Raw genomic sequence first — 14,858 nt, forward strand, 5'->3', positions numbered from 1 at the left:
GGGACAGCACAGCCCCGGGGCAGCCCAGGAGAGGAACCCCTGCCCCCCACGGCCTGACTCCGCTAGAGACCAGGAGCAGCCCAGAGCCTGGGCCCTGGGTGCCCAGCTTTGAGCATAGCCTCTGGCTGCACTGCTAAGCACCCCACTCACCTGGGGGGGAAGGTGGGGGTCAGCGGCTGGGCACGTGGTACTGGATTCTTCAGCGCTTTCCCAGGTGCTGGGAGGGGGGCAGGGTGGAGGGAGGGAAGGAGGGAGGAGATGGCCACCCAAGCAGGTAGGGAAACAAGTGAGACCACACGATCTGGTTCTGGCAGTGGAGACGGGGTGGGGGGCCAGTGGGGTGCAGCGAGGAGGAGGTAGGCGGCAGCTGCCAATCAGGCCCTGGTGCCATGTCACTCTGCGGTGGGTGGGGCGGGATTGTATACGCCTGTGGGGATTGCAGCTAAGCCAAGGCTGCATGGGGGGGGCGGGGGTGTCTCTGCCTCGGTGGACCTGCCCAGCTGAGCTCTGAGCAGCCAGCGAGAAACTCTGCCCCCTCCCAGGGCCTCCTTTCCCCCAGGCCTGGCACAAATGCTCGCAGGACCCCGCCCTTCTGAGCCGAGGGGAGATCGGCCACATGCCGGCCGCTTGCTGGGCGTATGGCTGGGCGAAAGGAACACATTGCCCACCCCACCCTCCCCTGGAGCCCTGCCCCAGCCAGTCCCTTGCTGACCTCTCCAGCAGGCCCAGAGTTAACTCCAAAGCATCACCCCTTCCCCTCCAGTGGGCAGCCCATCTCCCACTGCCCCAGCCTCCTCCGCCTCCCACTGCTGCCCACCGCCCCCCAGAGCCAGCTGCATTTTCTCACCCCCACCTTGCAAAGCGCCAGCATAAGAACACCACCCTGGGAGGGCCAGGGCTCACGTCTTCACACCTCCGGGGCTAAGGCTGCCCGGCTCAGACTGGGGCAGAGCCCACAGCGCGGCCAGGCCCCCAGCCAAGGAGCACCCAGGCTCAGGCCCTGGAGTGCAAATGCCTCAGTGCAGGGAGGGCAGAACAAGTGCGCAGACCCACGGCCTGGAGGCCGCCTCTGGCCACGGGCTGCATGCCGGGAACCTGCCCTGCACCACCCTGTTCAGGTTCATCAGGGCTCCAGCCAGCTCGCCCGCTGCACCCCTCCCTTGCAGGCCTGTCTGCCCCCCAGTCCTGCCCGAAGCCACCGCTGCATCTCCAGGAAGGCACCAGCACCCGTCTGCTCCGATTTCCCCTGCAACAGGCGCTTCCAGGCTGGACTCAACCCCTGCAATGGGGCTGTGGGCTCCAGCCGTGGCACTCGCCCAGCTGTGGGTGCTGCAGGGTGGAGAGGGATCAGACCCACCCACAGGGTGAGGAAGCTACCTCCAACCCATTGCTCTTTTTAAAAAAATAATAATAGAAACCAAGCAGCATTTATTCACCACAAAGGCCAGTCAGCCCCTCCCTGCCTGCCGTCAGGACACGGATGAAAGCCCTGGCCCCAGCTCTCCAGGGGCCGGAGTCAGGGGCTGCCACGGAAATGTCACAAAATAAAGAGAAGCCACATCAAGGCTGCGATGCGATCTGTTCCAGGGTTCCTGTTCGCCCCACAGTGGTACGATCCGTGGTCCAATCAGTGGTACAATCCGTGGCCTGATCGTCCCACGTGTCCCAGTCCATTCTGGAGTTCCTGCTGGCCACACAGGGCTATGACCCAGGGCAGTGCTCCGGCATAACTGGCAGTGGTAAACACTAACCCCCCGCACGGTGCAGTGGTATGATCCGTGGGCTGCTCCCCCTAGTGTTATGATCCGTGGCAGGGCTTCAGTGTCCCCCTCAATGGTATTGCCCGTGGCTCCCTCAACTGGCTGTGAGCTGATCCGTGGCAGGGCTCCAACCATGCGGGCCGGGGTATGACTCAAGACCCCTTCACAACAGAGTGGTATTGCCCGTGGCTCCCCACAGGGGCTCTCTGTGCCCACGACTGGCCACGGGCTGCGTGTCCCAGCCCTCTAGCCGAGCGCGGCCTCTCCCGTGCCCTCCTCAGACCTCACAGTTCCAGCCCCCTCTTCACCCCACACCCCCTACAAGGGCGCAGGGCTGCTCTCAGCCTTTCCACTCTTGATACGGCACCTTCCACCCCCATCATAAAGCCCCAGGGCCCGGGCCAGACGTGGCCCCCGGAATAGGCTCTTGGGGCCCTGGCTACCTGCTGCACCTCCCCTGTGCCTTTTGATCATGGGGGAGGCTGCAAGGACCCCCCCCCCCTTCTCCAATTCACCACTAGTCGGGCTCGGAGCATCTTCTGGGGGCAGGAGGGATCTGATCTGCTGGGGGGCAGGGGCATGGCACCTTGGGACACTAGAGACATGACCCAGGGGGCTCAGCCCCCGGGACCCCAGGCCCCCTTCCTAAAGGGAGCCCCTACCCCTCTACCAGCAAGGGGGGCACGTGGGTGCTAGACCAAGGCGTCCCACTCCACCATCCATGACAGGGGCCCATACACGGCCATGGCTCCAGGGCACAGCTCACCCACCACCTGCATCGGCCTCCAGGCACCTGATCCCAGCCCCGCCGCCTCCTCCCAGCCCCCTAGAGAGGCTTGGTGCTGTGCCCCAGCAGCGTGGCGTTGGTCCTCTCCTCGGCCACCCCCGGGTGCCGCGGCAGGCGGGCAGCGTTCTCCGGCAGGGGCACCTGGTAGCGGTAGCGGTAGCCGTAGGCTCGCAGGTGGTAGGTCAGGAACTCCAGGGTGTACATCAGCTCCGGGCTGACGTAGTGGAAGGAGATGGCGAGGTCGGAGCAGCAGTGGGGGCCCTGCAGGGAGGAGGGGGGGGCAGTGACGGGTTAAACTGACCCACACTTTTGGAGCAGATCACCCCAGCAGCACCATCCCAGCTCCCCAGGGTCTGAGCAGGCAGCACCCCCCAAAAGGCTTGGCCCAGTGCCCCTCCATCCCTCCGACGGACACCAGCCGTGAGGTCCCGGCCAGGGGCCCCCCAAGCTCAGGAGGCAGACGTAGAGGAGCAGCTCAGCGAGGAAGGGGATTCAGACCTGGGCTGGGGGGCGGGGGCTCTGCCTCTGGGCTACTGTCGTCCCCAGGGAAAGCTCAGCTCTCACGGCTGGGGACGGGGTGCCCCTGCCTCTAGGGCACAATGCCCAGGGTCCCAAAAATCCTGGCAGGTCCCTCCCGGCTCCACAGGGAGCTCAGAGCAGCTTGCCAAAGAGCCTCCATCCTGCTGGGGGTGCCATTGGCTACACAGGCCTAGGCAGGGCACAGGGCTAGGGATAACCATCTGCAGTGGGCACAGGGAGGCCTCTGACACCCCCCCCATGGGCAGAAATCAGGACAGGGAGCAGGGCTCAGCCAGCCTCATCACCTCCCCCTGCCCCCGCAGCTTCTGGATCCAAACTAGCGGGGGAGCCCCCTCTTACAAAGGGACCCAGCCTGGGCCCCTCCAGCCCATCACAGGGCCTGCAGCTGGAGCCTTGGCCAGGGACATGTCCAGCAGGCATGTGGGAAGCGTGTTGGGTGGGGCGGGACATTACTGGCTTTTACAATGTACATGGAAACCGCTACTGCAACCACAGTCCTGGGCTTGCTCGAACTCTTGTGCCTAGGAGGCCAAGGGAGGCGTCTCATGGAAGCCGGTTCCTCACTAGGTCTGTTTATGCTGCTCCATATCGTTCCGACATGTGGAGTTCGAGGGTTGGCTCTGGGCTAATGGATGGGAGTCTCTCCTACAGGGCGGGGCACCAGGGAAAGCAGGTCCGGGCTCTAAGACACATCAGGAATTGGGCTGTGGACCTATAGCCTGGGACATGCTCCTGGGATTCTCCATTATGGATGTGCACCCAGACAGGGAGGAATGAAGAATTTCCCTCCACGTGGGCAAGGGTATAAAGGAACCCAGTCCTGGGGCAGGGAACACAGCCACGGGCGGGGGCCCACGTACCTCCACGATGGGATAGTAGCAGTAGCTCCAGTACCAGAAGCTCTTGTGGAACTTCATGGTGAGGTGGGACTCAGGCACAAAGGGGTGGAAGGTCTCGCGCCCCAGGGTGTCCCGGGAGTCCCCTGCCTGGACCCCCATCTTCTCCATGCACTGGCCCAGCGCCAAGTCCTCCACCGAGCTGGTGTGGGTGCAGACCTGGGTGCGGAAGCCCTCCACGAAGCGCCTCAGGGCCTCCTTGCTGAGCACGTAGCCGGCCCCACCGCTCATGTAGCCCTGCTTGGCGAAGGGCCGGAACCGCTTCCCAAAGTAGACAGGCTCCTCGGGCGTGTGGTTCGCCAACAGCCAGCGCAGGTTGTCCAGCACCACGAAAGTGTCGTCGTCCGCCTTGAGGAACCAGTCGGCCTGCGCCAGGTGGTGCTGGTGGACGTAGTGGAAGGCCCGGATGGTTTTCCAGTACAGCTGGTCCCGGCCTTCCTTGGTGTCCAGCCCCACGGCCGGGAAGGCGTCGTCCTGCACCGAGCTCATGAAGAGCACCACGTTGCAGTGCCGGGCCCACGTGGCCTGGACGTGCTGGGCCTTGCGCTCCAGGTTGCTGGGGCCGGTCATGACCCAGCACAGGATGCGCACCTTGCTGTACAGCTCGGCCGCCACGGCGCTGTCCTCTCCTGGTTGCAGAAAGAGGGTTGGGGACACAGCAGAAGGAGGGGACATACTGCACACCTGAGCTGGCCCCTGGCACTGCAGGCAGCTGCGGGCGCTGGTACCAGGGCCTCCCAGAACCCAGTGTACATGTGTGATGGGGTTCAGGGGTCCCCCTGCACTGCACCCCGTCCGCTGGCAGGAGAGACTCTCACTCAGCAGGTACAACTGCAGGTTTATTAGGCAACAGATGCCCAGTTTCTCACAGAAGCAACAGCATAGCAGCCAGAGACAGTCCTTCCAACCTGTCCTGGGGGGAAGACCCCGAGGGGGGCCCCTCTGGGGTGTAGCTTTCCCCCTCCTCAGGCTGGCTGCCTTCCAGCTCTCCCTTCTCCTCGCCTCTAACTCCCGCCCCCGACTCAAAAACCCAGCTCAGCTCCTCCCTGCTCTTTGTTCAGGCAGAGGTGTCACCTGCCAGTTGTAGCCCCAGGGTCATCGTTAGCCACTGGGAGCTGCTGCTTGCCTCAGACATCCAGCCTGTTCACACATGCACTCCCCCCATTCCATCACAACATGGGACAAGGGAAGGGGCGCAGGGGGATAATTCATGCACTAGAGTGGCATGAAACTGCCCCAGGGGGATAATTCTGCCCCCACCACTCACCTCATGGGGCAAGTCCTACCTTAGTGCCCGGCCCCAGAGGCGCTTCTGCCTGGGACGTTACTGGGTGTTAAAACGAACACAAGAAACATTAGAGAACAACAAGAAATCTTGTGGCACCTTATAGACTAACAGATGTTTTAGAGCATGAGCTTTCGCCGGCAAAGACCTGCTTTGTTAGATGCATCAGGTTGCATCTAATGAAGCAGGTCGTTGCCCACGAAAGCTCATGCTCCAAAATATCTGTTAGTCTCTAAGGTGCCACAAGACTTCTTGTTGTTCTCGAAGCTACAGACTAACACGGCGACCTCTCTGATACAAGAACCATTATTGCAACCACAGCCTGAGGTTGGCACCAACTCTCGTGCCCAGTGGGCCAGGTGAGGTGCCTGCTGGAAGCCGGTAATTCGCGAAACCTGCTCCTGCTGCTGCCACATGTGTGTCAGTTTTGCATGTAGCGTGATCGGACTGGCTCTGGGCTTGCAGTTGAAGCTAATTCTAGGAGGACTCCATGGGAGGCCTGGTGACCTCCTAGCCAGGTGAAGCCGTGCTCCAGAAGGACCATCGACCCTACTGCACTCCCCACGTGAAGGAATGCAGCTGTGGACGTGTAGGCTGGCGGGCTGCCAATGGCAGAGTGCCCCAAAAAGGACATGGGCAGGTGAGCTGCTGGTGTGATTCCTCATTGCAAACAACAAGACGACGCCCTGGAGCACCTTACAGACTAACATAATTTGGAGCGTGAGCTTTCGTGAGCAAAAACCCACGGCGTCCGATGCACGAGTGGGATGCCCAAAAAAGAGAACATGGGCAGGTGAGCTGCTCGTGTGATTCTCCATTTCCAATGTGCTCCCAGCCAGGGAGGAACAGGGGCCAGGTGATAAAGGGGACCCCAAGGCTCCTCCTTTCTGTCCTCCATCTCCACTCCAGCTCTTCACTTCAGGAGCATCACTGCTACAAACAGAGCCCGGCAGGATCTCTGACAGAGGGTGGACTCGAGAGACTTAAGATCGCAGCTGTTCCATCTGCACCACGAACTGTGTGATTGATACATGCAATCTGACCACTTTAACCACTTTTACTCTCACCCTGGACTTGTTTTCTTTCATGATTAAACCTTCCGATGGCAGACTCTAAAGTACGAGCCCTGGATGTTGTTTTAGTAACAGAGAAATAGCCCCTGCTCGCGTCTAAGCTTCCATCCTGCACACACAACTAGATCCATTGCTTGCAGTCAACCCCTTAGGTACAATCACATTTGCTCTGATCCTACTGACAGAGACTGAAAACTACAAGATCTCTACCAAATATTCATTAACCTGAATTACCCACCAGGAGAAATAAAAAAAACAAATCATCAGGGACAGACGAATACCCAGAGACCAGCTACTCCAAGATAGGCTCAAAAAAGCCGAGAACAGAACACCACTGGCCATCACCTACAGCCCCCAGCTCAAACCACTGCAACGCATTATTAAAGACTTACAACCTATCCTTAATCAGGATGCCACACTCCAGAAGGCCCGAGGTGACAGGCCTGTCTTCTCCTACAGACAACCTGCCAACCTTATGAGGATTCTCACCAACAGCCACAGTCTATACCGCAGGAGCACCAGTCCTGGGACTTTTCCTTGCAAGAAGACCCGTTGCCAATTTTGTCCACATATCTATTCTGGAGGTACCATCACTGGACCTAACCAGGTTAGTCACAGAATCATGGGCACATTCTCACGTTCCTCAGCTAACATCGTATATGCCAACAATGCCCACATACTATGTATATTGGACAGACTTCAAACTTTCATAGACAAAGAATTAATGGGCACAAAACAGACATAAAAAACCTCCTGATTTACAAACCTGTCAGCCAGCACTTTAATGGAGTGGGCCATTCTGTTAATGACTTGGAAGTCTGTGTTTTACTGAAAAGGACTTTTCACAGCCATTTGGAAAGCGAGGCTGCTGAACTCTCTTTTATATTCAAATTTGACACATTAGCACGTGAGTTGAACCAGGGTGACGATTTTCTAGCTCATTATCGGGGCTCTTTTACATGCTTTGCTTTATCTAATTCTTGACTTTCTCCCACTCCTTCTGCCCTCTGCTCCCTGATTTGCTTACCTTGATGACAATTTTTCTGATTTGTCAACCTTGATTACTATTTTTGGTTCTCTGTGCCTTAAATATTGAGTCTGTTCTGGTCTGGCTATGGTCTGAAGAAGTGGGTCTGTCCCATGAAAGCTCACCTAATAAATTATTTTGTTCATCTTTAAAGTGTTACGGGACTGCTTTTTTGTTTTCCGGGTACTGTTTTGTGTCAGATCTGAGCACACATTGACGTGGGGCTAGGGCTGGTCATTCGGGACCTGAAAATCCTGTTTGCATTTGCTTAGACTGTGCAGGGAGGGGACTGGTTGTGGCACAAGGAAAGCGCCTGAGGGAACTGTGGGCGTGACATCTGGCTGGCCAGCGAGGAAGCCAAGGTGCTCGCTGGGATGGCGTGTTATAGGAGGAACCTTCCCTGGGCCGACAGTAGCCTTGTTTTAAGCAATTTGTCCAGGTTTGGCTCTCAGCTGTGCCTGTTGGAGCCTCATATATTACACGGCCTCTCCCCATCCCGGTGCCAGGATCACGTCCATCTCTGCCCAGCCACCCCTCAAATGGGGCAGGAGAGGGGAGGCTTAAAGGTTGCTGCGGGCTGGTGATTTCACCGGGTGCGGGGGACGTCTCCTGACAGCAGCCCCTGGTGAGCAGAGAACAAAGCCCAGGAGTGGCCAGTGAAGATCGCCCTCGTACAAACGCAGCTGGAGAGCCCTGATCTGCCCCCCAGTCCCCCACAGCCCCTTTTCCTGGCTTGGCTGCCCCCCTCCCCTCCAGCTTCTGCACAGCTCCCACCTCAACCCCTGCAGGACCCTCTGCCCCCCGGCTGCCCTGCTCACCTGAGAGGTGCGGGTGGCCCGTGCTGAGGAGCGCCGGGGGGTGGACAATCCAGAAGGGCTCGGCAGCAGCGCGGGGTGTCTGGCTCAGAGGGCCCAGGGGCTGTGCCCAGTGCAGGCCGTGGAGCACGCAGAAAGTGCAGATGAAGCCCGCCATGATGCCCAGGTGGAAAGCCAGCCAGGAGCCCTTGAAGCTGCTCAAGGCCATGGTGACAGGCTGTCCGGGAGAGCCTCACCCGGCCTGGAGGAAGAGAGGGATCAGACTGTGGAGGAGGCGGGGGGGTGGGGCCCCTAGATAACTCTTCTGACAATGTGCGGCTTAATCATTAACTAGCTCACAGCCCCATCCAAGGCTAAACCCACACGGGGGCAGAGACGGACCCGCGACAGACCCGGCAAGCTGCACCCTTGGGCGGCTGCTCAGAGTCCAACACCACTCAGTTAATTCGCAGAGTGCCCCCAGCCAGGGCTTGTTTCTGCCGGTGGTGCACATCCGCACAGGCCTTAGTGCACACAGAAAAATTTATTGCGCACATGGAGGGAAAGAATTAGAGGGAACGTTGGTCCCGGGGGCAGGATCTGAGCATGTCGCTCCAGCTGTTCTCCCCACCCCGGGCAGGATTTCCGCCAAGCTGGGATGGGGATAGAGCCCCAGTTCTCCCTCCCCACGGCCCCTCAGGCCACCGCAGAGATGGGGCTTCAGGAAGGTGGAAGCGCCGCCTCGTCCCAGACTGAGAAAAAGCCCACTGTCCTTCCACTCCGGGACCCCGGGCTCAGGGTGCGGTCAGGGACAAGGTGGCTGCAGCCCCAAAGCCCAACGGCGGGGGGGCAGGGGGTGAGGTGGGGAAAGGAATGGTGGGGGGACAGAAGCAGTGGGGTGGGGGGAAAGTAGTGAGAGGGGAAGAGCGAGACAGACAACCAGAGAGCAACAGTCAGGGCTAAACTAGGTCAGTCCATCCCACGGAGTGCTGCCAGGACAGGCAAGGAGTCCACGGGCTGGGCAGCCACGTGTGGGGAACCAGACCCTCCTCCCCAAGCTCCAGGCACCTCACGGGGTCTGCGCTCCCCTCTGCTGCCCTGGGGGGAGCCGTCCCCCTTCACTCAGCTGGGGCACGTAGCCCCTGGGCACCTGGCAGCTCCCCAGAGACGCCAACAGGCAGCACCCCAACCCTCACCAGCCACCTGAGCTGCACCAGAGGTGGGGAGAGGTCTCCATAGCAACAGCCCCCCTCCATGCCCCTGGACCTCACCCACCCCATGCCCCCTTGTGCCACCCCACGGTGCTGTCTGTGCCCCAGATTCAGATTAGCGTCCCCCAGCCAGCACCCCCCACGTCCCCTGCCCCCTCCACCCAGAGCCCCCACAGCTCTAAGGGAGCCAGCGAGTCTCTGCACCGCACCCCACCCTGCAACCTCCATCTCTCCACTCCAGGGGCCCCCCCTCGTGCCTGGCACCAAGGCCTTGTTGCTCCAAGCCAGCCAGCCCCTGGGGTGCTCAAAGCTGGGCTGCCACAGCTCAAGGCACCAGCCAGCCCCCTCTCCCCAAGGAGATGGGCCCCGATTCTGTTCATGGCAGGGAGCCCTGAGTTCCCCGCTGCCGCCTGCTTCTGGGGGCACAGCCCTGCCCTGGTGTGGGGCACTTCTCAGCTGCGTGCCCTGCATATACCAGCCATGACCCTTCCCCGCAGCACCCCGGGGCTGGCCAGGTCCCAGAATGGAGACTGGGGGCCCGGGCGCAAAGAAAGGCTGAGAGGATCGGAGCCCCCAGGGCAGCCCCATGGCCGGGGAGAGGAGTCGCTCTGTCCTAGCAGCTAGTGCTGAGCCAGCTGGCAAGGGTGAGGTGGGGGAGCCGGGGTCCCAGCCACTCCAAGGGGGAGAAGAGAAACTCGGGGTTTGGGGCCAGAATGTGGAGGGGGACCAGGGGACAGAGATATGAGGGGCAGCTCCAGGGAGGGGAAGGCGCATCCAAGGACAGAGCGAAAGTGGGGGGAAGAGCTGGAGCAAGTGGGGTGCGGGGAGGATGGCAGGTACTGGGGGGGCTGGGAGGACATCAGAGGAGGGGAGGTGCGTGGTGAGTGGGACCAGACAGGGGACCCCAGGGGAGATGGAATGGAGCTAAACAGGGGGACCCTGGGGAGACCGGAGGGGCGGGCCAGACAGCGGGACCCCGCGGAGTTGGGGCTGTGGCCAGATGGGGGACCCCCGGGAAGATGGGGGTGAGTGAAGGTAGAGGGGGGACCCCGCTGAGAAGTGGGGGGGACTCCGGGGGGCGGGGCCGCTCTGGTCCGTGCAGCCCCCCAGCTGCGGGGCGGGGCCGAGGGACCCACCGCCCCCTTACCTGACCCGGCAGCAGCGAAACCCCAGCCCGGGCGCCGCCTCCCCGCGGAGCCTCCGCTCGTGTCCCGCTCGGCCGCCAGGCCCCGCCCCATTAGCCAGCTGCCGGCCAGCCCCACGGCAGCCCGCTCCTGATTGGCTCAGGATCCCCGGACGAGGCGGCGATGGGGCAGATGTCGTCTCTGTATGCGGGGAGGAGGCTGGAGGCAGATTCCCTGCCCCATAGCGGGTGTCCCCCACCTGGCCCCCTGCCCCACAGCCAGTGCCCCCCACCCAGCCCCTGGCCTCCTGCCCCACAGCCAGTGCCCCCCACCCAGCCCCTGCCCTACAGCCAGTGTGTCCCACCCAGCCCCTGGCCCCCTACCCCACAGCCAGGCATATGGCCCCTCCCACCACAGCACTGTCCTGCCCCATAGCTGGGTGCGTTCCCCACTCCTCACTGGCACCTGCCGCAGAGGCAGGTGTCTGCTCTGCCATGTGTGCTGAGGGCATTGCTGTCCTTGGCGTGAGAGCACCTGTGTCCCTGCTGCTGCCGGCTGGGGCTGGCAGTTCTATCGGCTTGGCAGGAAATGCATTGCCCAACCTTGCCGGTGCTGCTGAATTTTACCCACCTGGGCAGGGTGCAGGCCAGCCCTCCGGCAGGGCGGCTGGAACAGGATGTGTTTGCTGGCAGCAAACTGCTGCCAACCGCTCTCGTGCGGGGCTGGAGTGCACCCATGGGGCCCAGCTGCCATAGGACCCCAGTCTGTTCTCTTCGCCTGGCTGAGTGAGAACAAAGAGCCGGGGGGGTAGAAGGCAGCTGTGCCTGGCCCTGTGATGGGGGGGTGTTGGACAGCCCTGGTGGAGCTCCATTTGTTACCCCCCCCCACACATACACTTGTGTGCAGCCGTCCTGGGGCACACCCGTCTTACCCTTCTCAGAAGGGAACCAACTGCCCCCGAGGGGTGCCAAGTCAGGGAGCCTCCAGCCACCCAAGCCCCGTCACCCTAAGCTGCGGCTGTCCCCCAGCCCTGCCGGCCTAGCCCCAGAGGAGCCATGGAGGCTAACCCTTGGGGGCAGAGATGCAGCATGGGGATGGGAGGGGATGGACAGCGTTGCTCGGCCCTGAGCTGAGCTGGCAGCCTGCCAGCCGCCCCGCCCCACCCCAGCTGCCAGATGGGGCTGGAGGGACATGTAAACAGCTAAAGCAAACCCTGAGACCTTCCTTATTGGAACAACACCTGGGTAGTGCAGCCTCACCCCTGTGGAAATATACAGCACGAGCTCCGGCTCGGGAGAAGTGGGTCTGCCCCAGGAGAGCTCATCAGCCAGCAAATCACCTTGTTCAGCTTCTGGGAGCTCGCAAGAGGAGGTGAGCACAAGGCCAAGCAGCGCTGGACGTCAAGCCGCATCGTAGGAATGCAGCTGTGGACGTGTAGGCCGGGAGGCTGCCGATGGCAGTGCCCTGAAAAAGGACAGGGAGAGGCGAGCTGCTGGCGTGAGTCCCCATTGCAAGCAAGACGTCCTGGGGCACCTCACAGACTAACAGAATAGGGAGCGTGAGCTTGCTTGGGCAAAGACCCGCGTCGTCGGATGCATGAGGAGCGGAGTTGACTGAGATTCCCTCTTTACACACTTCTCTGGAACCTGCCCCCATTCACGCATCTGACCAAGCAGGGTTTTGCCCACAAAATTTTATGCTCCAAATTACGTTAGTCTATAAGGTGCCACAGGACTTCTCATTCCATTTCACACGTGCTTCCAGACGGGGGGGAACTGAATTTCCCTCCAGGGGGGAAAGGCTATAAAGGGGACCTTGAGGCTCCTCCACTTGTCTTCACTCCAGCTCATTGCTTCAGGAGCATCTCTGCTACAAACGAGCCCGTGGGAGGTCGCTGACCCGGCCTAGCACAGGACCAGCTCCAGAGACTTTCAAGCTCACAGCTGTTCCATCTGCTGCAGCTGGCACCACGCCCTGCGTGATCGGTGTGTGTAATGGGCATCGCTTTAACAGTCTCACTCTCACCCTGTTCTCTAGTTCTTTCTTTTTATTGACAAACCCTTCGATGTCAGACTCTAAAGGACGGGCCCACGGTGCCCGCTGGGTCAGATCTGAGACCTGGGGATGGGGCTGGTCCTTTAGGACTGCAAGACCCTGTGGGTTTGGTGCACTTGACTTACATGACCTCCCATCAAGGTCAGGAGGGGGCCAGTTGGGGCCCAAAGGAAGCTGGTGCATCAGAGGGAATTGCTGGTGGGACACCTGGCCGGCCAGGAGGCTGCAGAGGTGCTCGGTGGGTGGGCTTTGGTGCCGTGGGCTGCGACTAGCCCTTTTTTGAGCAGTTTGTGCGGGTTTGGCTCTCAGCTGTGCCTGGAGGAGCCATCTCCATCTCTGCATCCGCTCCCACTCCGGGTGGGTTAATCATTCATCCAGCCAGCGCCTTGGAGGGACCAGACCTGCTGGCTCCCCAGCCGAAAGTGCAGAGCCAACATTACAGGGGCTTGCGAGGGTGGGAGGGGGAGATCAGCCCTGCCTAAGCCTGGAACTGCCCCTCCAGCTGGGCCGTAGTTTTCTCTGCTCCCCTCGGACACCTGCCTGGGGCGGCAGGTAGCCCTGACCCAGGTAATGTGGAGGGGGAGGTGCTGAGGGAAGCAGAGAGCCTGTCCCAGGTCGAGGGGCTGGAGAGCTGCTCTGTAGGGGGCCAGGGGGAACCCACCGGCTGGGAAGGGCCAAAGTGGAGCTGGATCCAGCGCAGGCCTGGAGGAGCTGGGAGCAGCTCCTGACTCAAGGGCACAGAAACAGAGGGGTCCCCTGGCTCCCCACTCCCCGACTTGTCCAAGTGGAATGGGCAGAGCTCCCAAGCTGGGACGTGGGGGGAGGGCCTGGGTCCTGCCCTGCATGGCTGCCCGGGGCTGGGGCAGGAGACGCCAGCCCAGCACCAGCTCTGCTTGCAAAGGGAGGTGAAGGCTGGACTGTTCCCCATACCCCTCGGGGGTGGGGGGGCAGCGCTGCACTGGCCCAGCTCCCTGCCAGTTGCAATGGCAGACCTGCCTTCCCGGGAAAGAGGCCTGGCTTTCACCTTGGCATCACTGTGAGTGAGGGCCACTGCCCTGACTCCAGCAGAGGCGCTGCCAGCTTTTGCCAGGCTGTAGCGTGGCTCACACTTCGGGCTGGCGACTGGGACAAAGTGTGGGGGTTAGAGGGAGAGAGGGGGTGGTTGCAGGGACCAGCGAGTGGTGCCCGGCCGACCCAGCTAGGATGGCACAGCCGGAAGACAAGGGGCTTTGATGGGGGGCAGGGGTGAGCATTTTATTCCCCTGGGTAGCTCGTATCCATTTCCTGCTATCCTGGAGGAACATCAGTGGTGTGCCTCAGTTTCCCTAGGCACAGCATCAGTGCATTGCGGCGAGGGGTTTCAGCGTGATAACATCTCAGGGACAGACCATAGCAGCTCCTACTCTTTCTAACCTAGGCCACAGGGTGACCCCTGTCTTCACTGGGAACCAGGACACAGGGGGAGGAGCCTGGCTGGTTTGAATGGGAACTGGGCTGGGGCAGCCTAGGCTGGCTGGAGAGGGAGGAAGCAGGGCCAGGGCCCGGCTCGGGGACCCCTCTGGGCCCCTCTCCCCAAGTCGGATGGTACCGATGGCTTCTGGCCCCTGTGCTGACAAGTCTGTTCTGCACTGGGTCCCTGTCGCCCGATAAACCCATTCTCCCTGCTGAGTAAGATTCACGTCTGCCTGGGGGTGGGGGGCAGGGCCCTGTGACCCCCTCACTCTGTGCCAGGACTGCGGAGAAAGTGCCCCAGGGACCTGACCAGCTGGTGGGAACCAAAGGGCCGAGAGGGGAGGTGCAGAGAAGGGCCCAGGCACCCCAGGACAGGGGAGTGACTGGACAGGATATCAGAGGCTCAGCAGGAAGCAGGGGGGTGGGCAAGGGGGAACTCAGCTGTGCCGTGCCAAGGGAGGCCAGGCCCAAGGATCCCAAGAGTCCCCCAGGCTCAACAAACCCACTGGCTCCGGTGGGGAGCCACTGAGGCCCAGAGAGCAGGGCTGGACTCTTGCCTTCAGGAGCAGAGGGCCCACGAAGGGACAGGCTGACAGCTGTGCCAGGTGCAGGCCCACAGGGGTGAAGGACCTAAGCCTGGGGCGAGTGAGCCCCCAGGAGGGGCTATCACAGTGCAGGGGTTCCCCACGGGGGCCATACCCACAAGTGGGCAGGACCTGCGAGTGGCTCTGCTCCAGGCGGTGAATATTGCCAGCAGGAAAAGCCAGGCCAGACCCTCGAGAACCGGCACCCCTGGGACCTGCTGCTGCTTAGGGTTCAGCTGCCCAGAGGCCTTCAGGAGATGCTGGAGAACA

The 14,858-nt window shown here is 61.4% G+C and overlaps 1 protein-coding gene across 1 annotated transcript; it reads right to left on the bottom strand.

The window, feature by feature from the left end:
* Positions 1 to 1,418: 1,418 nt before the first annotated feature.
* Positions 1,419 to 10,577, bottom strand: LOC142003145 (glycoprotein-N-acetylgalactosamine 3-beta-galactosyltransferase 1-B-like). The gene is made up of 4 exons (XM_074979846.1): positions 10,521 to 10,577; positions 8,187 to 8,424; positions 3,948 to 4,612; positions 1,419 to 2,808 (listed from the first exon to the last, which is right to left on the bottom strand). Exons 2-4 carry the CDS (start codon positions 8,389 to 8,391, stop codon positions 2,587 to 2,589), a joined length of 1,092 nt encoding a protein of 363 aa, XP_074835947.1. The 5' UTR covers positions 8,392 to 8,424; positions 10,521 to 10,577; the 3' UTR covers positions 1,419 to 2,586.
* Positions 10,578 to 14,858: the final 4,281 nt, after the last annotated feature.

This window comes from Carettochelys insculpta, chromosome 29 (assembly GCF_033958435.1).
Source record: "Carettochelys insculpta isolate YL-2023 chromosome 29, ASM3395843v1, whole genome shotgun sequence".
Taxonomy (NCBI): Eukaryota; Metazoa; Chordata; order Testudines; family Carettochelyidae; genus Carettochelys; species Carettochelys insculpta.